Source organism: Tenrec ecaudatus, chromosome 6 (genome assembly GCF_050624435.1).
Source record: "Tenrec ecaudatus isolate mTenEca1 chromosome 6, mTenEca1.hap1, whole genome shotgun sequence".
NCBI lineage: Eukaryota > Metazoa > Chordata > Mammalia > Afrosoricida > Tenrecidae > Tenrec > Tenrec ecaudatus.
Genome location: NC_134535.1, coordinates 87,819,541 through 87,846,918, shown reverse-complemented (window position 1 = coordinate 87,846,918; position 27,378 = coordinate 87,819,541). Strand labels below are relative to the sequence as shown.

Here is a 27,378-nt window from a genome sequence, read left to right as displayed (position 1 = left end):
GGGAGGTCATTTCAGAGGGCCAGTCAGAGTTTGTGATTGAGCTGTCCCCAGAAAACTATCAATCCCACAGTGAGAAAGAACCTTACATAACCATCAGGTCGGATACTCTCATTTTGTACCTGAGAAAGGCCAGGTCCAGAGAGAAAGCAACAACCTCATGGCAGAGCCGGGCATCACTGGACTTCTAGGCACTCACAGGTCTGTACAGTCAGTGTGGGTCTGCCAAGCCTGGTTGAAGTGGGCAATGCCAGAGAGAGAAAGAGAATATTCTCAAAAGATACAGAACACTTTTGAGCCTTCCCCTCCCTTTAAAAGTTAAACTGTCACTCTAAGAACTTTGGAGAGTTATTTGCTATAGACGGTTCTCTACACAAAATAGCACAACCGGATCACATAAGACATCTCAGATTTATATTTTAAAATAGCCAAATAAAACCGAACATCCAGTGACAGGATACAGGTATTTACATTAATTCAACATGTCTAAAACTTATACAGGAGTCTATTTAGCGGTTCACATATTTTAAGATATGCATACACACAAGCATAGGAACACATACTGTCTTTTTAGAATGAAGGTTTGAGGTGGTTAGCACAAGACATTTTGCCATTGACTCCTACATGTTTATGGTGACAAATAACAACAAACCTTGCAATGAGCTCTCCTGAATGAGGGCCGGCAAAGAACAGAATGGAACGAAGACAGGCACGCAGATGCACCGTACCGAGCTCTCCATTTAAAAACACCGTGGAGGATGTGACATGACCCAAAATTACCCAGTGAGAGCTGTCCGGGTGGCCCGTTCAACCTGGTCTGAAATGAGGAAAGCAGCGGAAGCCTTCTCAAGCCTCACTTGACTTTGTGCTTTATAAATAACTACTGCTTTAGCTGCCCTTCAAAGACAAGAGGGGCGCTAATGCTTTCCATGAAAACAGCTCAACTTTGGTCCTCTGAAGTAAGCAAAGTCTGATTTCAGAGACCATGAATAAAACGGTGTTTCCATTTCATTTGTTTTCCTTTTTGTAAACAATTCTGAGTAAGGACCACGTAGGTTATATCCTCTCTGGGCCAGCTCTGCATTGATCAGTGCCGTGAGAGCCGGTCTAGAACTGAGGAGCTATGCCAAAGACGCCTCTGCTTGCATACTGAGGGCCCGGTGCCTTCCCAGACCTCCTAGCAGCCATTGAGGAGACCAAAGACCAAACCCAACCCAGTGCCATGGAGTGGACGCCCATAGAGGGTAAGGACAGAGTAGAACTGTCTCATGGGGCTTGCACGGCCTTAGACATCGACAGATGTGAAAGGCCACCTCTTTCCAAACCACTGATCTCCGGGTTAGCAGCCAGCTCTGAAACTGCCCTGCCACCAGCGCTTCTCTTAAAGACACCATTTGGTTCCATTTCTAAGACCCCGAACACAATTTCTATCCGGTTGTTTATTTTGGAGACTACATACAGAGTTAGATATGGGCAGAGGTAATGACCACCGTACACAAATAAAGATACAGACTTAGGTGGACGCCACAAAGGGGGTGTCTGAAAACACGGAATTGACCGAATCGGAGTCGGATTTCCCTCTGGTGGATTTTAGGATGCCCTCGGCTAGGCCGGGCTCGCTGGCAAAGAGCCGCACTTTGCCATTCTGCCCTGTTGCGGTGTCTTTCAGGGGCTCCAAAAACACCACCCTTTTCCCGCCGCCTGCCTTCCGATCGTCAGCTGAGCCGTCGCTGGCGGGGCCCGGAGTGAGACCAGAGGAGTGGGCACTGCTTTGGTTCAGCATACTTTTCTGTCTCTTGGTCTTGCACTTGCAGGGGCAGGGTGTCAGGTAGAGGTACAACAGGACCAAAACAATACTGGCCACACAGGCAGCGAGGGTGGTAAACGCTGTGTTAAATGCCTCCTGAGCGTGGGGTCTGTTGAAATTGCTCACGTTGATGGTGACCGCCACGGTTTCATTTAGCAGCCGCTGCCTGTTCATTGCAACACAAGAATACACCCCGGCATCCTCAAAACGAGGACTCTCTATGAGCAGACTCCCGTTGGGAAACACGTGGAAGTTTTCCATCTTTTGCTCGGGCTCCAGCAGTTTGTTATCTGGACTGATCCAAACGAAATCGGTATTGGCACTACCAATCTTGCTGTCGCAGTGGACGACAAACCTCTCACCAACGTGAGCCTGGTGAATCAAGGAGCCGTTGGCGCTGTCCGAGCAGTTCATAAAGCTGTCCTGCAGCAGCGGCTCTCGGTGGGAACGCCTGGCGTCAGACCACAGATGGCAGGTGTAATCATTCTTAAAATCCACCACGGAGCTAAACCGCCTCCGATACCACACGATCAGCAGCGAGTAGAGGGAACAGTCGCACAGGAAGGGGTTGCCATGCAGGTGGAGGCCCCGCAGCTGGCTCCCCGGCACGAAACTCATGGGGTGCATGGGGATGGAAGGGATCCGGTTAAAGGAAACGTCTAAAAACGTCAGCTCTGCCAGTTTGAACCTTCCCACATACAAATCCACGGGGAACTGCGTGAGCAAGTTTCCACTCAAGTAGAGTTTTTGCAAGTGGGCGAGCCCTCCGAAGGCCGAAGGGTCGAGATAGGAAATGTGATTGCTATACAGCAGAAGCACTTCCAGAACCTTCAGCTCTTGGAATACGGCGCTCTTCAGGGCCTTCAGCTTATTGGAGGATAAGTCGAGCCACTTCAGATTTGGAACGCTGGTAAAGCTGTCTGGGGAGATGCTGGTGATGTTGTTGTGAGGGATGATGAGGGTGTTCAGTTTTGCAAAGGATGCGGGGAGCCACTCGGAATCCAGAGGGCCGATCCTGTTATAACTCAGGTCCAGTCTCCGAATCAGTTTGAAGAGGTTGCCCGGCACCTTGGACAGGTTTTTGTTGGTGCAACTCACAATGTCGGTGGCGCAGATGCAAGCTGAGGGGCACAGCCCCGAGGCGCCACCAGTCACAGTCGCTGAGATCACCAGCAAGCACAGCAGCTCCCTGCAGCTCGGTCTGACACCTCCAGGCTGGGCGGGCAGCTCCAGGAAATGTAAAGACATTATGGTCGCCTCGCAGTCTCTGCCGGGTGCTTTTTCCACCAGATCAGCCTCCCACCAGTGAGCCTGGTAAACAGTCAACATTTAAGAGGGGAGGGGAGAAAAAAAGCAAAAGTTAACTACCACTAGTTAACCCTTAAAGGTTAGCCAGACCTTGCTCAGCGTCCTCACCAATAACTTGTGAAATGGAGGGTTTTTTAAATGCAAATAGTCCTGGGTTACCACTGTAAATATACAACCACGTCCTATCAAGGCGACTGCTTGGCAATTAGAGGATCCCTTGTTTGTTTTTTCCCCTCCCCAAGTTGCATTCAGCGTTTTAAAACTCCCTCCAACAAAACTATACAAACGCATCATGTAAACAATGAAACGGAAATACTTTTAGCAAGTCACCCGCCCAGAAAACTCACGGGGCTGGGAAATCTCTCAGGCTCAGGGGACAGGCGGCCGACAGTGGTGTCTCCACCAGGTCTGCGTGTCCGTCTGTCGTCGGGCTTCGGTCTGTCACTCTGCCATCATCCTCCGACTTCCTTTCCCTCCAGCACCCGGCGGGCGGCAGCCTCTCGCCGGCTCTCAACTTTGGGGGAGTTTCCAGCAGCCGCGGCGGCGGCGGCGGCCCCGAGCTCAGCGAACCTCTGCGCCAGCTCCGCTCGCTTCTCCTCGGCGCGTCTGAGCGCGCGGCTGAAGGTACCACCTCGGCGTTCTGGCCCGCGAGGGCCCGCGCCGGAGACACCCCACTCCTCTCCGCGCTCCGCAGGCTGCAGGCCCCGGGGTGTTGCGCGCGCGCGCGCGCGCGCTCCCCGCGCTTGGCCCCGGGGTCGGGGGGCCGGTGCCGCCCCCGCGCGCCCGCCCTACAGGGGCAGTCGGTTCCCAGGCTGCCAGCCCGCCCGCACTCCCGAGGCGCGCGGCGCGGGGAGGGGGCGTCCGCACAGCCAATCCGCGGGGCGCCCGGCGCGCCCACTCCCACCCCCACCGCGAGCCCGGGTCCCAGTCGCCGTTGCCCGCCCTCCTCCTCTTCCTCTCCGGACCCGGAGGGCTGGCCGAGCGGGCGGGCACCCGGATCTCCACCCAAGACCGGAGCTCGAGCTGGGGTGAGAACGCGCCCAGACCCTCCAGTTACGTCCGTTCGCCTAGCCCTGGACTGCGTGGGGGAGACTTAGGAGGGATGGTACCCAGGCCTGGGGAGAGGGGTCGTACCCTTGGCGACCCTCTTGCGTCGCCACTGTTCTGGTCACATCTCTTCCCCCACGCAGACCACTCAGTGTCCGGACCAAGTCCTCCAGCTTTGCTTTGGGGCGAGGGCTGAGAGCGCTCTGTCGGCTCTGGGAGTAGTAGGTTGAAAAGGTTTGCAAATACACAGACAGAAGCAGCCCTTGGTCTCCGCCCACATAAGGGGGGAGGGTGCGGGGAGGGGGAAGGAAGTCGGGGGCATTTCCTCTGGAGTGACAGGAGACGTTACCGGGAAGACACACTGGGACCCAGCGCACCTCCCTGGGAAAGTTCTCTCTTTCCCAACTGGAGTAAGAGGGCAGGAATTAAGGCTTGGAGCCGACCTTCCGGCTGGTATGCGAAGATAAGGGTATTAGGCTCTGAGCGCAAACATACAAAATCCCAGAGCCCGGCCATTTTCATGAATGTCCTGGAGGCCAGGGCAGGACAGGGACAAGTCCGGGATGGAATGTCCCTTTGGGAGAATCTGAGCTGGCTCCCAACTCAGGCACGCTTGGGTTATAAACCCAAGCTTGGTTGTCATTCGGTCGATTCGGACTCATAGCAACCTTTGAGGGTTTTTGAGACTGAAAACGCTTCACGGGCGTAGAAAGCCTCATCTTTGCCCCTTGGTTTCAAACTGCTGTACTTAGGAGTTAGCAGCTCAACTCGAAAGGCAGACAAGGCCACGCTAAAGGGAAATGGAGGGGATACAGTCTTGATGAGGTTAAGGTATTTGTTGTTAAGGTATTTGTTGTTAAGGTTTTTGTTGTTGTTAAGTATTCATTTTTGTTTAATTCTGAGATACTTTTCACGGTGGCAGTTGATTGAGCCAAATGACCCATTTGGAATTATGTCTGGATTTAAAGAAACAAATTATTGCCCTGACAAGAAAGCAGAAGGAATAGGGAAGGAGGCTGAAAAGCAGACCACACTGAGAAGGTAATTGTAAGCAGAGAACAGAACTTGTAATGTTACTTTTAAAAGGACAGGAACAGCTCACACACACATACAATTATCCCCACCCCCACACACATGCATACACTCACACAACCTTGAGTTTAGAGAAAGTTAGTCCCGGTGTTCTCCCGGAGATTTATTTAGGTTACTACCTCCTTTAAATAGAATTACCCCAATTGTTAGCCCCCTAATTTATGGAGCCTTAGTGGAACTGCAAAGGATCCCCGTTGGACCAATGGGTTGTACATCAGGTTGCCAGCCACAAGGACAGCAGTTCAGACACACCAGCTGCTCCTCAGGAGAACTATGAGGCTGTCTGCTAACAATTTAGTCTTGGAAACCCAAGAAGCAGGTCTGTGCCCTATTGCAGCGGTTCTCAACCTATGGGTCCCGACCCCGTTGGGGGGTCGAGTGACCCTTTCACAGGGTTTCACCCAATTCATAACAGTAGCAAATGACAGTGATGAAGTAGCAATGAAAATAATTTTATGGTTGGGGGGGGGTGTCACCACCACATGAGGAACTGTATTCAAGGCTCTCGGCATGAGGAAGGTTGAGAACCACTGCCCTCTAGGGTTGCCTGGGTGGCAGTGGGTTTGGGTGGAACAACAAGAAACCCTAGGACCACGATGGTGAGGGGCAGGCTCCTCACCCAAGATCCGTAATTGGAACCGGGGCTTGAAGAATTCTGTAAAGATGACAGCCTTGGTAACCCTGTGGGACAGTTCTACCCTGCCTTTAGGGCCATTGTGCATCAGAATCCACTTAGTCCAGGCCTTGGGTTTGGTTTGGTGGAACAATGATTGCTTCGCTTCTAACCAAACAACTGTAGGGAGAAAACTCCGGCCTTTGGGTCAGCACAGTTAAGAAGCCACTCCTCACTGTCCACCAGCAAATTTATGGAATAAAGCTGGGCTGGTTCTTGTTAAATGAGGATATTTTCAGGTGAGGGGCTAGATGCAGATTAGTTTCACTTTCATAAACAGTGAGTTGCCTCATGTGAGTGAGATAGGCTGAGAGGCTTCTTGGAAGTGCTTCCTCACTGTGAGCTTCCAGGGGACAGCAGAAGCTGAGATTGTCTCTTCTTAGAGCTCACTTCCTGGGGTTCTCAAAACATGTGGACTCTAGGCCTCTTCTTCCTCCTCCTCCTCCTCCTTTTTCTTCTTCTTTAACAGATTTACAATGGGTAAATGAGAGCAATAGAATTAAAATGTTGCAAAGGACATACTTTTTAAATGACTAATAAATAACCAGGTTTTTGCAGTACTTGCCCAAATAATTATCCCCTTATTAAAAGAGAAAGGAAGAAGAAAGCATCATGATGACTTGCATGTAATTAAAAAATAGCTTTAATAAAAGAAGTGATTGGAAAATAGAAGCAGGGACTTATGTTATGACAGACAGCTACAGGCAGAGCAGAAAATATTCTCGACAAACGATAGAGCATAAATAAATAAATGCACTCAAGATCCACAGACAACCCTATCCACTGGCAGCCCTGCTTTGAGGGGTTCTAGGTGTTTGTCAAGCAGGGGAGCAGCTGGGGGAGGGGTGGTTTGCCATCGTTTGGGGACAGAAAGCTCAGGGCCGACTCTAATGATGCCACGAGGATGATCCGATGTTGTGGAAGATGGCTTCGGCATCTACTTCTCCACCCTCTTCTAGCAGGTCTTCTCTGTCGACAAGAAAGTTACTCCACAATGACAGAGACTTTATCTGCCCCGGTTACCACCCTCGTCACGGCTTCTAGAACCCTACCTGACTCTTGGGTAAGAGTCAATCAAATTTGATGAATGAACCAAGTAGTGGGAGCCTGTTCTATCTGTGGTTAAGGTTGGCCTACCCCCACCTGAGTGGGGGATGGCTGGTTGCTGTCCTCTTCTTGACCCTTCAGAGAACTGGTCCAGAACATAGGGAGAAAGAGGGAAAGGAGAGTCCTGTGAACGTATTTGAGCCCTGCATCAAGTAGGGCCTGGAAGCTATTATGTCCTGGTCATCCTTTTAAATGACAACTCTTCACTTCTGTATTGGATTTTGTGGTTGTTCTTTCATATTTGTTGGTTTGCTTGAATTTTTTAAGTTGTGAAACTTGTGCCACTTATAACACAAAAAGTCCTAAAACATACTGTGATAATGATAAAAAATAAGTGATAATGATAAAAAAAATTTGCTTGAACCATTGTTATGTGCCATGCACGGAACTCTGTCTTGCATGCATGACTGCTCACTATGAACCTGCCACGTTGTATAATCCCATAAAGCAGATGGTAAACAACTGCGTTTCAAATGATTTGAAAATGGAATAGGAAGAAATTAACTTCAGGCTCAATTTGAAGGATTTAGATTAAACAGAGGAGAGATGTTTCTAATAGGTTGTGGAATGGATTGCCCAAACAGATGGCTAAATTGCCTTCTTAGGGATTTAAAATAGGACAAATTGATTTTCTTCTGGCATTTTCCACATGGCATGATCTTTTGGTATTCTGACCACTCAGTAATGATTCCAGTGGCGAGTACAAAAGTAGACCGTCACTCGACAGGCTTTTGAATCTTGTGTGCTCAGGTGGGCTTGGTATGTGGGAAAGGCTGACTCACTTTGGAAGTAACTTTTGCCTGGAGGCAGGGATTTGAATAGATGAAATCTCAGGGACTCTCCTAGCTCTGTGACTTCGGAACTCCTTAGACTATAATAAAAACTCAAGGAATTAGATATATGAGGCAAGGATTAAAAAAAAAAAACATTTTATTGTGAATTGGGTAAAGGTTTACAGAGCAAATCAGTTTTCCATTCAATAATGCATGCACATTTTTGGTCATGTAATTGACGGCAACCCCCACCTTGTAATATCACAGATCCACTTCCTCCCTGCATTTCCTGTTTCTATTCTTCTCTCTTTCATACTTTGTCCTTGGGCAAATGCTGCCCTTTCGAGCCCAAATGGTTGAATATTCTAAGGTAGGTGTACCTCACTAGTGTGATGATTCCCCTAATTGACCTATATTTTGCTTGGCTGAAAATTCAGCCAGGGGAGTGAGTTCATTTTTTAAAATTGATGGGTGGCTAAGGGTCATATTCGTGGGGGGTCCACTCCTCTCTATCTGACCAGAAAGCTTAGTCTTTTTCATGATTTGAGTTTTGTTGCATACTTTCTCCCACTCTATCCAGATCCTTCTAATGTGAATCCTTTCAGAGCAGAGACCACTACTTCCATTGGGAGGGATAGCTGGGCACCATCTAGTTCTTCTGGTCTCCAGGGTCATGGCGACTGATGTTTATGAGCCCATTGGACTAATTGCTTCCATTCATCTTCAGTTTTCTTCACTCTTCTTTCCTCTGAACGTAGAAAGACCAATAGTTGCACCTGAGATGGCCCCTGGCAGACCTTTAAAACCCTAGTTGCTCTCAGCCAAGTAGGATCTAGAACTTTAACTTTGTGCACTCTGCTATGCCAATGAACCGTGGTGTCACCCAGGACCATGGTCCTGAACCCCCTGAGACTCATTCATGATGTAAGCAATGGTTTTGTTCCATCATCATCGTCGTTGTCATTATTATTACAAATAATTAGCACTGGCAAAATCCATTATTATCAAGTACCTTCTGACTCATGATGTCCACCAGGGTTGCAGTATAAAACTGTTCCACAGGGTTTGCTCGACTAGAGTCTTTACAGTAACAGATCTCTAAGCCTCTCATCCCTGGTGCCCCCCAGTGGGTTTGAACCACCAACCCTTAGGCTAAGTCTTTTTATTATGTGCTGTGGAGTTTATTCTGACTTAAAATGACAGAGTAGAGCTCCCCCATAGGAGTTTTTAGGCTGCAATCTGTATGTCAATGTAAAGAAAATTTAAAAACCCTTGCCCCTGGGCCAATAAGCAACTGCATGATAGATGGAGATAATATGAATGTTGACAGGGATTTCATTTTACTTAGATGCACACTCCACATCTATAGAAGCAGCAGCCAGGAAATCAAGTGATGTGCTGCACGAGGCAAATCTGATCCAAAAGACCTCTTATTGCAAAGCAAAGCTGTCACTCCATGCACAAGTCAAGGCAGGCATTTCCAGTCCCTTCGCGCATGCAAAAGCTGCACGATGAATAAGGAAGACTGAAGAAGATTGCAGCCGTGGCTTGTGGTGCCGGTAAAGCATGTGCATAACCCACAGACTGCCGGGAGAGTGAACAAGACTATGTTCCTTGAAGGGAGGATGTAAAGACCTGGTCGCATGGACTTGGGACATGTGATCAGTAGGGGCCAGGCCCGGGAGGAGAACATCCTGCCTGGTGGTCAATGAAAATGAGGAAGAGGCTCAAGACAGTGGATCGGCAGAGTGGCTGGAACAGTGGGCTCCAGCATCATAATGATTCCGAGCATGTTGCAGCACCAGGCCTGGTTTCCTTCTGTTGTTCAGAGGCTTCTTGTGACTTAAACCCAACTCATGGGCACCCAACAATAACAACAACAACAACAATCGATACAGGAGCTGACCACCAAATGTTTTCTCCCGCGGAGACATGGAGAGAGCCAAACACTGACCTGTAGACGAGGAGTTAACCCTTTCACTCTTGTACCACCACGGTCCAGGCACAAGGCATGTGTGCCATGTAGGGCTTTGGGCGCCTTGAAGAAGCCCAAGTAGACTGAAGTGAAAATCTACTACCACTAAGGTTCCGGTCCACACATATATGGGCGTATGGGCATGTTCCATGCCAAACCTGGTTAAACGTGTCTCTGTGCAGGCGAGTTCTCTCATGAATACACTTACTTACCTTAGTCTCCTAGGTTGGCTTCAGAAAAAGAAAAGGTTTAATCAGGCAATAGCCTCTGAGGGGAATCTGCTGCCGGATCAGTAAAATGCAAAGGAGAGAGGGCAGCTTTTAAGGTACAGTGACCTCCTTAGGGGACTCCAAAGGAGGGGTCTTCATAGAATTTCTTGAAGGACAATCATAGGGACTTGGTTTGAAGACTTTTAAAGAAGATTGAAAACTGAATTCTTGAGAAAAGGGCCAGGAAAGTTGGTGGGGGGGCGATTGCATGGCAACAAGGTACTGCAGGTACTTCTAGAGAAGCCACACCTGCCTGATGAATGTCACTGGACAAGCTTACCCCTTCCACCCTACAGCCTTGACCTTGCCCCTTCCTGCTGCTGTTTTGTCTCCTACACTAAAGAACCTTTAGAAGGTGTATGACTAGAATGATCCTCTCAGGGAGGCAAGATGGCTGTCTGGACGTGGTCTCTATTGCAGACCACAGGACTCTCCAGTACACCTGAAATGCTGCTTTCAGAAGTGTCTGGTATAGCTGGGTATAGCTCTAGATGGAGGATATGTCAAGAAATAACAGCGCCGCACGTTGACACGTTTGCTTAAGAAAGGCTGCTGTGCCTTTGTAGCAGTACCTTTTGACCCTTGGCTTCCAGGATTGGTTCTGGTTCCAGCTCTTATGTCTCCCCAATGTCAGGGAGGCACGTGCCAATGTGGGCTTGATTCTGACCCATCGCGACCCTCCGGGACGGAGTAGAATTGCCCCTTGGGGGGGGGGGTGGTCACTGGAGCAGAGAGCCTCATCTTTCTCCAAATAAGAGTAGATCTGGGTTCCGTTTTTTCCTCTGGGTCTCTTGGCCCTACAGTGAGCAGAAGCCAAGTCCCTTCCCTCCTCAGTGAATGATGCCTACTCCTTTGCTTCTTCAGAAGAGGAAAACTCCGGGCAAATTCTCTGTAGCAGAGACAGCTCTTCAATCAATTAAGAACTCAATTATAATTGGGTATCACATGTCCATTGTAAAACCATTCCCAACAGGAAAAAGCAATTAGTTCAATTTTGATGCGCACAGAACCAAAATCCTATCTACAGGAGATGAAGTCACGCCATCCTTGCGCATTCTGGCTGTCCTTCTTTCAAGGCAGATTTGTTTGTCCTTGTGGCAGGCCATACCTCTGTCAATATTCTTCACCAGCTCTGTGATTCAACTGCATCTCTTCTTCTTTGGTCTTCATTATTCAGTGTCAACACAGCAGTTTAATTATGAATCCATTCTTCCTGAGTCTTCCTTTATCATTATGCAGCTTTTGCGTGCATTTGAGGTGATTGAAAAGACCCTGGTTAGGGTCAAGTTTGGCTCAGTTATTAAAGTGACGGGTGTGTGTGTGTGTGTGTGTGTGTGTGTGTGTGTTTGTGTGTGTGTGTGAGCTTTAAAGAGGCCCTTGAAAACAGACTTACTCATTTGAGTTTTTGACTTCTGCTTCCCAGAATGCTGATCCAAGTAGAATGATTTCCTTGACATCGTTAATTCCTTCTCCAATGATCATGATATTGTTTGTTTGTTGTTACATTTTTATTGGGATATACTTCATATACATGTAAAATATAATTGTTCAATTCTCTTAACATTTGTGCAGTCATCACCACAATCGATTCAGAACATTTTCTTCTCATGCTCATTGTTGGTAGCTCCCCATCCCCCCCCCACACACACACACTCATCCTCCCCTGCCATACCCCTTGGTGATTATCAATCCATTTACTGTCTCTATAGATCTACCGGTCGTTGCCTTCATTTGTAGAAAATCGTACAAACTACTATGAAGCAAGCCCACAAAAAGATTCAACAACAATGACTAAGCAAAACATAGACAACCCTCATTCAAAAAGGAAGCATAAGACAATAAAGGCTGAAACAGCTCTACAGTGGGTCAAATGGGAAATCAAATGACAAGGGATTGCATTTCACCACCTCCCTCTGCCATCATCGCCTTTCCACGCTATTGTTTATCTGTCCAGCATCACTGTCTTCACATTCAGCATCACTGTCTTCACATTCAGGTGAAGCATCACTGTCTTCACATTCAGGTGCAAACCCTACTGTACTTGTTAACTGGCTCTCTTATAACGGAAATACTACAAGGGGTTCACTTTAACCAACAGACATTTATTGTTCCGTGAAGGTAGACAGAAGCGTGCGTTCAGAGCTCCTGCGCTAGGGGAAGGCTTTCGCTCAGGTGGTGATGGAGGAAGAGCCTTATCTCTTCAGCTGCGGCTTCGGATTTACTGAGAGACCTCCTAGCTTCCCCCATCTCTCCTTAAAGCTCACTGATCTAATCTCCTTTAGATCTCAAAAGAGAGTGGCTTAAAACACACCCTTCCCCAATCCTGCCTCATTGACAAACGAAATGGCCCACACTCAAGTGGAATTGTAACCACAGAGAGGTCAGGGTGGATCACACATATAGAGGAGGGGGACACAATGTAACCCAGAACATGCGGCAGGGTGTGGTCATTTACCTTCATCAGTAAGCATTTAAAAATTATGGCAATATACAAATGCTATAGTAACCAAACCAAGCTGACTAGAATGACCCAATAAGAAGTCATCTGTTGGTTGCTGGTCCATTGCCCACATCCCCAGTTTGGAGTCTTGACATCCTTGGGCAAGATCCACTCCCACACCTACACCTATGAGTCCTTCTCCCCTGCCACAGGCCAGCCCTTCTCAAAGTGGTATAAGCCTCTCCACACACCAGTGAACTACAAAAATAGCATTGTCATTTCTAAAAGAACTGTGTGCACATTCTAGAAAATTTGGAAGATATAGAAAAATATAACACAAAAATCAAGAATGTCATTCATAATCTCACTGGTAAATCCCATTTCTATTCAAGGAATAAATCCACCGAAGTGAAGAGCCTCGGGAGATTGCATAAGACTGATTTTCTCTTCATCATAATTATACAAGGAGAGAAACAAGCAGGTTTTTTGAAAAAAGAAAACACCAGAAATCTCAGCTGTAGGAATGAAATAGGCCAATGAAACTTGTTGTTCTGTTGTTAGGTGCCATCAAGACAGTTCTGACCCAAAGTGACCTTAGACACCACCCAACGGAACACTGCCTGGGCCTGCCTTCCCCTCCCTCCCCCACCCCCCCGCCCCCCGGTTCCTGGGCTGCAGCCCGTTGTTGCCACCCTGTGCCAGTCCATCGTCTGGAGGACCTTCCTCCTCGCTGCTGCCCTTCTGCTCCCCAAGCACGATGTCCTTCTGCAGGGACTGGGCTCTCCTGACAACATGGCCACAGTCTGTAAGACGGAGTCTCGCTACCCTTGATCTAAGGAACACTGATCATATTTCTTGCAAGACAGATCGGTTTGTGGTTTTGGCAGTCCATGGTACTTTCAATAGTCTTCTCTGGCACCACAATTCAAATGTATTGATTCTTCTTCAATCTTCCTAACTTCATAAAATCCATTGCTTCAGAACCATGGACCTAGGATGGTGGCTCCTCTTAACAGTTCATGACAATTGATAGGTGTTCTCCTATGTTCAGTCTCAGCCCGAAGGCATCTTTTAATTGAATTTCTAAGTGCTACTGACAGCCCTCAAAATAAGCTAGTTCTATCTCTGTTGATAATGTGTATCATATTTAACAGACTAAGTTACAAAACCTATACAGAGCATTCTGAGTCCTATTTTTATGTCCTAAAAAAAAGAATGCTTTTACAATAAAAAGAAACTCGATTACTCCTAATTACTTTATCCTGGTTGTTGCTAGGTGCCGGCAAGTCAGTTCTGTGTTGGACAGAAGGAAACACAGCCAGGCCCTGTGCCCTTCTCTGAGATGTTCTCAGGTTTGAGCCCATTGTTACAGCTACCCTGTCAGCAAACATTGACCATGTCCAATGCACAAGGGCCTTCCTCTTCTCACCCAAATATGCCAGACATGCTTTGTGTCTTCAGCGTCGTAACGTTGCCAGCCGACAATTAAGAGAGAAAAGAATAGCTCCAGCCTATGACCAGCACTATTACAAATACTTATCCATTTCTGCGATTAGAAGGTCCTGTGGTCAATGCTCCATGGGTCATTTGCTCTGGAACTGTGACCTTTCAGTGTGCGATAGGGAAAGGAAACATTGATAATGTAGAGAAAAGTAGATGATCCCTCTGGAAAGAGCCAAGTAAGTTGTCCTGATAATAAGACCAAAGTTGAGTTTAGTCTTACTATCTTCTAAGGCAGTGGTTCTCAACCTGTGGGTCGTGACCCCTTTGGGGGTCGAACAACCCTTTCATAGGGGTCGCCTGATTCATAACAGTGGCAAAATGACAGTTATAAAGTAGCAACGAAAATAATTTTATGATTGGGGGCCACCACCACATGAGGAACTGTATTGTATTAAAGGGTCTGGGCATTAGGAAGATTAAGAAGGGCCCTAAAATACAACTGTTATCATTTCCACTTTATAGATGAGGACAGTGGGGCTCAGTTTATCTAACTTGCCCACGATGAGTAAACGAGTCGGATCTCTCACCACAGCCCATCTGACTCCAGTATCCATGCGTAACCACGAACTATTGTTTCCCTGGTAGGGAGCAGTAGCAGAGTCAAGCACAATTTAAATTCCCCTTGAGCAAATATTGCTATTCCTGGCCACACTCCCAGAATCATGATATGGTTGCTTTCCTCTAGGAATTTATAATGATATTAGGAATGGTTATAGGATACAAGGCAGAATGTAATTCAACTCCAAATTGGGCGTAACCAAGAGTCAACATATTTTGCGAGAGAAAATATCTACTTTGGGCTTTCAACGATTCCAGTATGCGGAGAAGTTTAGATACTATTCATTTTTGGTGTTGACCAAGCATGTGCCTCAACAAAGCAAATTGTCTACAAATAAGCATATGATTGGGGTGGGAGAGTATTAAATGGTGGAAAAGACGACTTTCACAGTTGTCTCCTAGAATTCACTAATGGCAACATGTCTCTGGCAAAGAGTTTGAAAGTAACCATGAACTTCTGAAAGGACAAACTCATCCGTCTTGGAAAAGGTGTTGCCAGAGTGCTGATTAGAAGCAAGGATGGATGTGTTATCAGGAGGAACCAGTCCCTGGGAAAAGATCTCATGCTTGGTAAAGTGCAGGGGCAGAAAGAGGAAGGCCCTTGACAAGCTCGATTGACACAGAAGCAGAAGCGACGGGCTTCGACCTGAAAGCGGTTGTGCTGATGGCGCCGGCCCGGGCAGTGGTTCATTCTCCTGACGGAATCCAACAACCACCATGTGATTCCTATGGTTCTTCTTGCCCAGGGCCTCCGCCATGAAGAAGGGTGAGCTAGGAGAGTAGGGTCTCTTCTGGAACACACATGCATGCCTAAGAGTAACATGTGAAAAATGAAGATGGTGGATGGTAAGATAGAGCACAGAACAGAGAATCTAGTCCCCGGGCACCAGTCCTAGGACTGCCATTTCTTCCCTGGCAGCAGCAGGAATGTGGCTCAGCCTTTCGGATTCTCAGCTTCCCCATTTGTAAAATGGAAACATGGTTGCAATAGATGCACTGCTGAATTTCACAAGGTTGTCTGAGTGAAACCAGTGGAAAGTTCTCTGGAAACTGTACAGCTGGGAACGAGTATTTCCTCAAACCCAGACTGTGCGACACACTCTGATGCCCCTTATGGGGGTGCTCCTGTGATCCAGTGGTGAAAGCACTGGGCTGCTGACCAGATAGTTATGGGTCGAACTCGCCAGTCACTCAGTGGGTGCAAGGTCTGATTCTGTAAAGATCTGCAGGCCTGGAAACCCTAATGGGCCATTCCGTTCTGTCTTAGGGTCACCAGGAGTTACATTCAACTGCACGGCCGTGAGTTTGGCTTGGTTTTATGGCCCTTGTGCTTTGGACATGGTCTGACACTGCACCGAGATTGGGCAAATGTTTGTTGAACTTGGAGCTGAAGTCAGTGAACAAAATAAAGGGAGCTGGAAAGGTTCACCTCCACAATTGTGTCTGTGCTGATTCTGTGCCCCCCCCCCCCCCCAGTAGCAGGGTGCAGTTGGAGGACTGCCTTGCTCTCTGTGGCCCTCTCAGAGGTGCTGAGGACTGGAACAAGGCCGCTGCTCTGCATGCCTGGTCTTCTCAAGCCCTCACAGTCCCGATGATGAGATGCTGTGGAGGACATCCTAAGTGAAGACTGTGAGCCAGGGGTGATGATGGGTGACCTCTGGATACACTGGAGAGAAGCCAGAGAGGCCTCTGAACTACCATGAGGGGCAAAACAAAGCAAAACCTCAAAATCAGAATCACTGCAGAGTTTTGGCATGCCAGCACCTGCCTCTTGCATCCAGATAGAAATGCTAGATAGGAAATGAAGCGAGGCTGCATTGGAAGAGGTTCTGCACAAATCTGAGCAAGTTGTTGGAGGATTAGGTACTCGTAGACATTGCCTTCTTGATGAGAGCGTGGAAACCAGATGATGGAAAATGTGCTTATTAAGGAAGCTGTCCACCTCTGACTCAATGGAGAAATTATCATTCATTCCTTGGCATTTCTCTAAACTGTTGTAACTAAATTTCTCCTTTCTAAATTCTATGGAGGGGAAGGCACTAAGAGCCTTGGCTCTATTTTCAGCCATAGCACATGCACTGACCCCCAAGCAGAAACAAACAAACAACTATACCGCAACAGTTTTGGTTGAGCTGATTCCAACTCCTGGGAAACCCAAGGATGCTTTGGAGAACTTCAATGTCTAGGGTTTTCATGACGGTCAACACGTGTGTGTTGTGTATGTGTTTGGAGGGTGAGGCAGAGGAAAACTGGAAAGTGGATTCTGTAGGGAAGCTCACCTTGATCACATTCAACACAGGATGGCTCCACAGGCCCCGGAGTTGATATTTCCATGGCCTAGAGTTGGTTTGATGCACATAGAAAGATTCATAATCAGCATTCAAAGGATGCCTACCTGTGGACTGAGAGAAGAGTCAATTGGGTCAGAACTTGATGTCTGCCTAAGAGTAGTCTCTGCTTATCGGAAAGCTTATAGGAAAGCATTGGGGAGCCAAATTGACAAGAGTGTGAACCAATGCTGAGGAGCAGTTAGGCTGACGTGTTCAATGATCGGAGGCATCAAACCTTGATGTGGCATGATGAACTGATTCCTGCAAGAAAGTGATGTCTGCGAATAAGACTATAACCTCAGACGGGCTGGATCTGGCAATGCCATCCCTGGGTCGAGGCACAGAGCAGTGAATTCATGAAATCTGAAGTTAGGAAATAAATGCAATGGCTTCATGACTCTTCCCCGGTCAGAAAAAGTAAAGACCATCTCTTCCCGCTTCCTTCGTCCACGGAATAACAGACGATGCAAAGTCAGAACAATATCATAGAAGACTGAGTGGTGATCATGCAGAAAAATAGAGGGAGAGGCACAAAGAACACAGAACTCATTTGAGAAAGAGACAGCACTGCAGGGCCCTCTGGAGAGAAACAGCCAGTCTCCAGCAATAAGTAATATAAAGCATTTTGCAGGACCTCAATTGAAATTAATTATTAATATACATCTATGTGGAAAGGACACGATTCCATAAGGTAATTTGAGTCCCGCCCAATCCTTCTGATTAAAAAAAAAGTTCTGGCAAAGACAACCATGAAACAAGAATAATGTAACACACATAGAAGAGGATCCACAGAACAAGGACCAAGTGGCACCCTATTACGAGCAGAGTGTTGACCAACACTCCAAAGTCCTCTCTTGGCACTGATACGCCTTTTGTTTATTGAGAGATATGCTGCTGCTGCCTCCCTGTGATTGTTGATTTGTCTGATTTTTTAAAAATTCTGTCTACTTTTGCTTGCTTTATCTTGAAGGAAAGATAGTGATACTTGGCCTCACTTACTTTGGATATGTTGTCAGGAAAGGTGTCATGCTTGGTAAAACGGAGTCAGCACAAAAGAAGACCCTCAATGAGATGGATTTGCATATTGACTGTAACAAGAGAGTCACACACAACAGCGATTGTGGTGCTGCTGAGCATCTCAGACTGTCATATGTAGAATCAGACTGACAGCACTCACAACGGCAGCATGTTACTGGGATTGAGTGCATCGAGACTGGTATCGTGTGATCTGCCTACTGAACGCACCTCTTTTGTAAGCATGAGCTGGTCTCTTTTTGTCTTTCTTCAGTCTTACAACATGAATATTTTACTTCAATTTTCATTAATTAATTTACATTTAACATGATTAATATTAGTGTCTTAGACTGGCTTCTCTAGATAAGCAAAACCAGTGACATACATACATGGCTGTTTTGCCCATACGTGTTCTAATAATCCTCTTCTGCATATGCTACATAATTCTTGTCTCATCTTTACTGTATGTATGTATGTATATTTGTATAGATATCTATATACAGGTATCTCTATATATAGAGAGATAGATACAGATTATATATATCTAGCTAGATTTATAGGTCAATCTATAATATCTAGATCTATCTATATAGATATAGCTATCAAAAAGATATAGCTACCTAGATATCTAGATATATATCTATATTTATACACACATATATAGATAACTATGTAGAGATATATAATGTAGAGCTATCTCTATATCTACTTTTCTTTCTAGCTATAGAGAGATGTATATCAAGAAAATGGCTCACACAGTCCTAGAAGCCCGTGGGTCAGATGTTAAGTTGGTGACTTTTGATTTGTGCAGCATGTGGGGCTGATGAGCCCAAGATTAGCAGGAACACCACCGGCTGGTGGCTGCACAGAAAGATGAATACAGGACGGCAGGTCAGGGAGCAAATCATTGGCAGGCTGCTCATGGCTCTCAGTAAAGCAGGCGAACTGGGTCAAAAGGGAGATCGAATGATAAGATGTTATATTTTAACCCAACAAGCTCTGCCGTAATAGACTTTCCAATGCTCTCTCGCTGACAGCATGGCTGTGCACATCCCTGAACTGTGGTCAGAAAGGGATTCACCAGAGGCTTGTGGGGATCCCGTAAGTGGATTTTGGGTTTCCACTGTCATCCATAGCCTTCTGAAAACCTGGTGTTCGCAGTTTAAGCTCTAATACCATTCCCTCCTTCAGATTTGGATTTTAATATTTACGATCCTTGGATCACACAGGCTGGTGTGCTTCTTCTACGTGGATTTTGCTGACATCTCACGCAGATGACTGCTTGTTTTTAAGACAAGCGCCAGGGCTCTTTATAAACTAGGTACCTTGTATCATTTTTGTGTGCATCTTGCCACACGTTTTTTGCTCGACATGCATTTTATACTACAAAAAAATTTCAATGATTTTTTAAAGTTGATAGTAATTTATAAATACCCATCTATCTAGTCTCCAACTTGTAAAAATTTTTCTCATACATTTCCACATATTTGTCTGGAATTATTTACTTCTCTTTGAAGAAATCACTCTACTCTCTTTTCAGCACAGGTCTGCTGGCAGCATATTTTCTTGGTTTTTATTTATCTGAAAATGTCTTTAATTGACTCTCATTTTCAAAAGATATTTTGCTGATGTAGTTCTAGGCTGGCAATTATTTTCTTTCAACACTAAATGTTGTCATCCCACTGTTCTCTGACATCCATCCTTTCTCATGTCTGTTGATATGTTGACTATAAATCTACTATCCCTTCTTTGCATACACTGTCTTTTGATCCTCTGCCTGCTTTATCTCTTGTTTCCAGCAGTTTTACTATGATAGGCTTAGCTGTGGGTTTCTTTGTGTTTATCCTGCTTGGGGATCCCAGAGCTTCTTAAATCTATGAGTTGATAACTTTGGAACAGTATTTTCCATGGTCACTTTGAATATGATTTTCTCCGCTTTTCTCTTTAAGCTCCTATGGACATTTAGAACTCCACATTTCTTTTTACGTAAAGTGTTCCACACATGTCAGGTGCTAGCTGCAATTCCCACCCTTTTATCTCTGTGCTTTGAGACAGATATTTGCTGTTGGCCTTATTTCTAGCTCAGTGCTCCATCTCACGAGTCGCTAATTAGTTTACGCTCAATGTGTTGCAAAATGAATGCTTTGGGCTTTCTGATTTGAGAGATTTAGTTTCCAGTTCTAAAATGTCCATTGGATTTTTAATAGTTTTAAATTTTTCTGGTGAAATGCTTTGTTCTTCTCTGTGTCTTACGCATCATTTCACAAAGTCCTTTATCATCTTAATCAGAAATAGTTTAAACTGCCTTTTGGGCAGGTCCAACTTTGGCCCCAGGTGTGGGTCAAGTCTGGCAAGAACTGAGCATCGTGCTCTAGTCCCTTCATGCGTAGGGCTTACGTTACCATGTAGGAAGAAGGGACATGCGTTCTCTGTGTGCTTAGTGACTCTGTCTAAAAGCATGGGCTTTTCTTTGGAACTAACTATCTCGGTGAGAGCACATCTTCATGTGGCGGGTGCAGGAGAATCGGGTTCAGGACCCAGGCATCCTCGAACAGTAAGGCATCTTGGTGGGTCGCTGCATGGGGCTGCTGACCGGGAGGTCAGCAATTTGAAGCTACCGGGCACTCCTGTCTTCTCACTGCTCCTTCTCAGGAGATTTAATAAAATTTAAAGCACACAGAAGCATCTGTCTGTAGCAAACACAGTGAGTTCCCGCGTGACTGGATGCTCACACTTAAGCCCTGTGTGAGTCGGGGAGGGTAGGGGAGACTGAGAATATTATGTTTATTTAAGCCTTCTGCTTAGTTTTTGTTTCCAGGCACTGGACTGAACTCGGCTTCTAGAGCCAGAGCCGGCCACTGTTTACAGACCCACATTTATGAATACCCTGGTTTTAGAAAACTCCAGGTGCAATAGACCGGAAGCATCTTGGGGAACTTCTCAGTGGTGAAATTTAGGTTGCGGGCCCGTCGGGCACGGTGACATAGGCAGCAGCAAGGCAACAAGTGCCCCTAAAGGACGGAAAGAACACATCGTTTGGGGAGCTTTTGCGTCTACTCCTCTAGTCCAGGGACCAAGACAAAAAGGGATCTCCCTGCCATCGGGTCCACGTCTACGCTGAGCAACCTCGGCCCAGAGGAGAACTGCCCCCGTAGACGTCAGCGACTGTCCATCTCCATGGGAGTCAAAGGGTGGGTGACACGTGGGTTCAGATGACTGGCCTGTGGCTAGCAACCCTATTTCTCACTCTCGGCGCCTCACCCAAGGCACAGGGCTCCTTCACGTTGTCAGATGGATTAGCAGCTCACGCCTCAGCTCTCTTTCGCCACTCCTTACCTCTTTTTCTTCAGTTCATCCAAAGATTCTCCGAGCTCCATTGACAGTGATAGCCTAGGAAAATGGTTGGTTATTTCCCCCTCATTCTGTTGTTGAATTTGCAGTGGAGGAGAAAGAGCAAGGAGAACCAGAAACCAAATCTTTACCCACACTCCAAACACCATCCTACTGGATTTGGGGCTTTAGAAAACCAAGGTCCAGTCTGTCTCCAAGTTAGGCTTGCCCTGCACCACAGTGTGAGAGAGACACATTTGCTTTGGAGACATCTGAGTCCACGTGTCCTCCCTTCCCAACCTGTAACTCGGAGAATCCCTGCTGTTACACCCTCTATCCCAAGCCCACTGCCCTTCACGCCAACAGGAGCAGGGGCAGCCTCACAGAACACAACAATCAGACTGGCTCATGAATTCGAACCAAGCGACAGAAACGACAGCCAATATTACAGCCTGGAGCTGAGAGGTCATGCTCGGTCAGGGCTGACATTGGCGCCAGTACAAGCCAAAGCCAAGCATAACCAAAGTTCTTTTAGAACAAATTTATAAATGATAACAAAGGAAGTCAGAGCTTCTGGAGAGAAGAAATGAGACATGATTTTAAAAGGAAGAAGAAGGAGGAGGAAGAAGAGAAGAAAAAAGAGAGAGAGACTGGCTGTAGTCTTTAACTTTCGCATTCCCAGGTCTGGTCACTGCCAAGGCCAACTAAACTTGGTTCTCTGCTTGTTGGTGGTGTTGGTGTCGGTCCGATGGCCGGCTTAACATTCAGTTAGCGTCTCTGTTTCCTGTGAGTTGGCTTGAGGGAGGTTTGAGTCCAAGCCACCAACCATGTCCAAAGAATGTCCTTCCACCTTTCCCCTCCCCACCGCCCCTGACACCCACGCGTCTTGGTGGGGGGAGCACGTGATGTGAGACACTTGGACACCATCAGATGCCTGCTTTCCTGAGGCTTCTACCAGCAGGTTAGCAGAGTGCGGGCGCGCTGCGAAGCAGCAATGACCACAAAGGACTCACCATTCGGCACCACTTGGACAATATTTTAAGAGGCGTTTGCCCAGGGCACCTTAGATCAGTAGCTGACTCCTTCACTCTGTCTCCAAGGACTACTTACTCTCCCACCCTACCCACCCCACACGCTCCTGTTGCTGGGCAGTTGGCACTGTTACAGAGAGCAATACAAAGCCCTAGGGTTCTTTTGGCGGCCATCAAATCTTTTTTTTTTAATCATTTTATTGGGGGCTCATACAACGCTTATCACAATCCAAATATCCATCCATTGCATCAAGCACATTTGTACATTTGTTGCCCTCATCATTCTCCAAACATCTGCTCTCTACCCAAGCCCTTAGTATCAGCTCCTCATTTTTTCCCTCTCCTCCCCACAGTCTCTCCTCTCCTCACCTTCACACATGCCCAGAAGGACACTGTGTGCAGTGGTTAACTTCTTACTTCGATCACGGATTTGATCGAAGACCACGAGGGGAGTATTATTTTAATACTTCTGAATGCCAGACTAGTCAAAAGTATTGCTTTAGAATCAACCTACGTGACAGAGGGCTTGTTCTGACAGAGTATTATTTACATTTTATTTCCCTGTACTATATTATTAAAGATGAGAGTAGTTCTCAGGACAAAAGCCATTTACAGAAATAAAAGAAAATGATGTCTTGCCCTTGTTTCGTTTTCTCTACCATAGTAGGTACTGGCCCTCGCTGCTTTGATGGAGTGATTGATTTTCACAGTGCCCCTATTTTGACACAATCTGTCGTTGTTAATGTGAAAACCAGTGGAATCCCCCCTCCATCAACCAATACACTTACTTCCCTGGTTCTTCTCTAGGGTTGTGTGGTGCTAAACGACGCAGGAGTTTTGTTTCTCTTTGTTGCGCTTCCCTCATCCATTGTTTAGTTGGGTTCATAATTGACATGCTGAAACTACCATTAACTTTGTGTTGGTTCCGCTGCTTCTCTAACACCCAGCTGGAAACCTGACTCAGGCGCATTCCCCCATATCTCACATCTCATGGCCTCTATACACTGCCCGCAAATCATTTCTCTATATGCCAGCCCTCGGCCGGGGTTCCGAGGGGGTAAATCTTTACAAGAGCAGACAGATTTGCCCTTCTCCTTCCAAGCGGTTGGTGGTTTTGAACCACTGACCTTTAGTGAATAGTGCCACACTTGTCCCACGGTGCTGCTGGAGCTCCTCTTAGTCGAGAAAAGGAAAATTCGAGAAAGGAAATCTCTGGTTCTGCAAAAAGCCAATCATGCTTGATCTTCTTCATTTAGTCCCAGTTGGCTTGAAAACTTCTTTGGCCCTCTTGCCTCCACAATTCTGAAGACTCAAGGAGACCCTATTCCGTCTCAAACAGCCATCCTGTACACTGGGTTCATCTTAACATAGCAGTTGGTTGGCCACATCCTTTCTTGTGTGCACCAGAGGTTTTCAGAAAAAGAAGAGGTAGATCATAAAGAATAACACACTGCTTGGGACCACACTGTAATTTTAGGGTGTGAGAACCCGGGTTGCAGTTCATACATGTGCAAGTTTCTTTCAGAATATGTTTAAACATGTCCCTGCCATCAGGGGGTGGCTACCAACAAGATAGCTCAGTAATACTCTTGTTTGGGTCTTGTTAGAGAGCCTACTCACCCTTGCGCTCCCCCTCCCTCCCCAAAAAAGAGGATATTTCCATGTCATGTAAAAAATGATTTTGAGGTCAAGGCTAATATACATTTTTTAACTTAAATGGACATCTTCCCAAATCACTGAAGCTTTGTAACAAATTTACGGGACTGCCCACCCCGCTTCCCGTGCCGTGTAAAGAATGGTGTGGTATTTTCTATTTTAAGCATACATCTTGACCTCTGTGATATTTTGGCTTGATGGGTGCCAGAAGCCTTGCTTGAAAATAAGCAAGCTCAAAGCACTTATCTTCCCATCCGCCACAGAGCAAAGCCAATGAAGATGATTTTATGGGAGGAATTTTATCTGGAGAGAAGTCTTGGATTCACCAATGTGATTCCAAGAGCAGGGTCCAATCAAAACAATGACTTCATGGGGGATTTGCTGCAGAGTTACATTCAAAGCATAGAGGTCAACTCAAAGGGTTCTAGTGGCTGTATTTTTGGATTCCAAAGGGTGGTCTCAATAGATTTCCTTTTGAAGGACACAAGGAGATGCTTTAAGAAAAGGGAACATTGTATTGGCAAGAAACAAACCAGGGAATTGTTTTTCCATCACAATGGACTTGCTCATTCTTCCGAGATAGCAAATGCTGTCCAACAAGAATATCAATGGAAAACCTTAACCCATTCACTCTTCTACCCTGATCTTGCTCCCTCAGTCTTCTCTTTGTTCCAAAAGGCAAAGAATGTTTGAAAGAGATATGATTTGGGCCCCTTCAGGTTGCCAAAACTACCATTCTAAAGTGGTGTCGATCGAAAATGCAGATTTTACAAAGGGTTAGACCTACAGAAGCACTTCCTTCAGCTGTGTGGAGACTTGGATGGAAGAGAGGTTGAGAAACAATCATTTCACATTTTGATACTTTTGTTTAATAGTCTCTGTCCTCTAGTCGCACGACTTTTTGACTTATCCTCATAGTAGAAATTATTTCAATGCTTTGGAAGTCAGGTGAGCATCCTTACATGTAGAGATGGTCAGGTAGGATGGATCAGGATTTGTGTATGTAGAAGAGGTTTTGACATTGAGAGGTGGGAGACAGAGACGGAGATGCAGGAGATGAGGCTGTGAGGAATGAGAAGTGTAGTGAGACTTTAAGCAAGGGAAAACTCCCGGACAAGTTCCCCAACCTAAGGAATTAGGTCAGGGAAGTCTCAGCTTGTCAGTGAGGCGGTGGGAGATATATGGGGCTTGAGCTAATGACGTGTACGTTGACAGAAAGGAGGGAGATTTTTTTATTGCTTGTAGCTGCAGGGCCTTGAGTCAGGATGCAACCCGTGGGAAGCCATCTTGTTGTTTGCAAACCTGCTCTCTGGAGTGCTGGGAAAGGGGCTATACAGACCAGCCTGGGAAGGTAAATAGCTTCCTGGGGTGCTGGGAAGGGGCTACACAAAACCCGCCTGGAGAGATAAGTTCTTTGGGGTGCTGGAGCAGGAGTTGCATAGGTCAATAAGTCATCCATCCTCCATAGAGACTGGGAATGGGGACTGTGAGGTTTCATCTTCCTGAGGAGCCGGAGAGGTGGGGGCTACCCGGTCCGGACCCGGCCCAAACAGACATGTTTTACTATTTTTAGTGTAGTGTCATATCATATCTTTGCTTAGTAAAAATAATCATGGTGATTGGTACAAACATAACAGATATTACCAACCCCTTTCCCTTTGCTAGTTTTCTAATCTACACGCTTCCAGTTACGAAGGAATCTTCGCGATGTCAAGAAGCCCTAGGGCACTATCAAGTAAGCAACAGATGACTAGCTACAAGGTTGATGGTTCAAACCCACCTGCTGCTTTGTGGGAGAAAGATGAGGCTCTATGGTCGGTCTCCGTAAGTCGGAATTGACTTTTTTGGTTTGCTTTGGGGTTTCTTTGGGATGTCAGGAGTGGATTTTGGGTTTCATTTCAGAAGCAACACACAGAACCGTGTCATTTCCATTTGGGGTCAGGAATGGCTGATTCCAGGCTTTTTCATATGACTCAAGCACAAGAGCCTTGGTTTTGAACTTCAGTCTCTGGAGTCATGCCAGCTTTGCGGTTTGTGACTCGGGACCAACATCTCGTCAGTAGAGGTGATGTGAGGCTTAGCAGTGACACACAGAGGATCTGTGTCTGGCGAGTGTAAGTGTTCAGGGAGGAATTAATAAAATATTATCAATCAGAGCATACCTCATTTCTTTGCCCGTGTGTTAATGCATTTTTCACAAGCTGAAGGTGTGTGGCGTCCTGCAGCAAACATGTCTACTGGTGCCATTTTTCCAGCAGAATGAGCTCACCGTACATACGTCTCGCTCTCAGAGAGATTGTGGAATCTCTCACACTATTTCATGTTAATCCAGAATGCCGTGGCACACTTAAAAAGCATGCCCAAACCAAACCTAAGCCCACTGAGGACACCACAGAATCTTCATAGCAACCTTCTGACCCTTAACAACCTTCTGTAGGGTTTTGGAGACTTTAAATCCGTATGGGAGCAGAAAGCCCCTTCAGTCTCCCATAGCGAAGCTGATGGCTTCGAACAGCCAACCTTGCAGCTGACAGCCCAATGCTTCCCTGACAAACACCACCAGGGCTGCTTATTAATAGAATACAGTTTACAGAAGACTGTAAACCTAACTTTTATATGCACTCGGAAACCACCAAATCCCTGTGACTTATTACAATATTCTCTGCTTTGCTGCGGTGGCCTGTAAACAAGCCCATAGTATGGCCTCGGTCTGCCTGGAGTAACTCAGGCAGTGACAGAGGGGGATCTCTCCAGCAGGGCGGCACAAGGGACAGTCGCTCTGGGAACTTTCTAGCCATGCACACTTTACAAAGCCCCAGTCGCTTTAAAGACCTGCTAGTCCTGTTAGGTCTCTCTCCTGGGAGAAATAGACCTGGTCCTTGGTTTCGTGGGAGAAAGAATTCACGCCGAAGCCTGGTTTATGATCCAAGTGGGTTTTATAAAGGTTAGAAGCAGTTTCAGGATTTACAGTAAATGAACACAAGTCTACGGCCCAGCCTTTGCTGGGCAGCCACTGGGAGAGAAAGACTTCTGCGGCCCCTGCCCTGGTTGGGAGGCGTGGTCGATGGTACTGGTCAACCCTGTTGGCTGAATTAAATTCACCTGGCCTAGATGGAGTCCACCCAGGTTTACCAGCTTCCTGTCTCAAAGACCTGAATGTGTGCACGCCCCCCAGCCTTAAGCAGCCTCAGTGGAGGAGGGAGGCTTCCCTTATAGAGAGGCAACCCCTAATTCTGCCTCTAGCTACTTAACAGTCCTGTCCTGTGGGTTCTTGTATGCCCTCGTAAGATAGAGTCTGACCCGCACGCAGTGGAGTGATCAAAATAGAAAATGTACTGAAGCAAACCAAGAACAGAGTTTAAAATTAAACAACGAAAACAGAGCACACAGTCTCAACTTTTGGCAGAAGAAAGAGACTGCCTGAGTAATCCCCAGGACTCTCTGAATTGTTCATAGTGACTCATCTTT

General features: G+C 46.5%; 1 protein-coding gene across 1 annotated transcript; it reads right to left on the bottom strand.

Annotated features, from left to right (window-relative positions):
- Window positions 1-410: 410 nt before the first annotated feature.
- AMIGO2 (adhesion molecule with Ig like domain 2) lies at window positions 411-4,370 on the bottom strand. Its single transcript, XM_075551834.1, has 2 exons — window positions 3,460-4,370; window positions 411-3,115 (listed from the first exon to the last, which is right to left on the bottom strand). The coding sequence occupies exon 2, from the start codon at window positions 3,050-3,052 to the stop codon at window positions 1,511-1,513; it is 1,542 nt and encodes a 513-aa protein (XP_075407949.1). The 5' UTR covers window positions 3,053-3,115; window positions 3,460-4,370; the 3' UTR covers window positions 411-1,510.
- Between the last annotated feature and the right edge of the window lie 23,008 nt (window positions 4,371-27,378).

Coding starts and splice junctions, on each gene's coding strand:
- AMIGO2 (XM_075551834.1), bottom strand. CDS start 3,052: ATGTCTTTACATTTCCTGGAGCTGCCCGCCCAGCCTGGAGGTGTCAGA.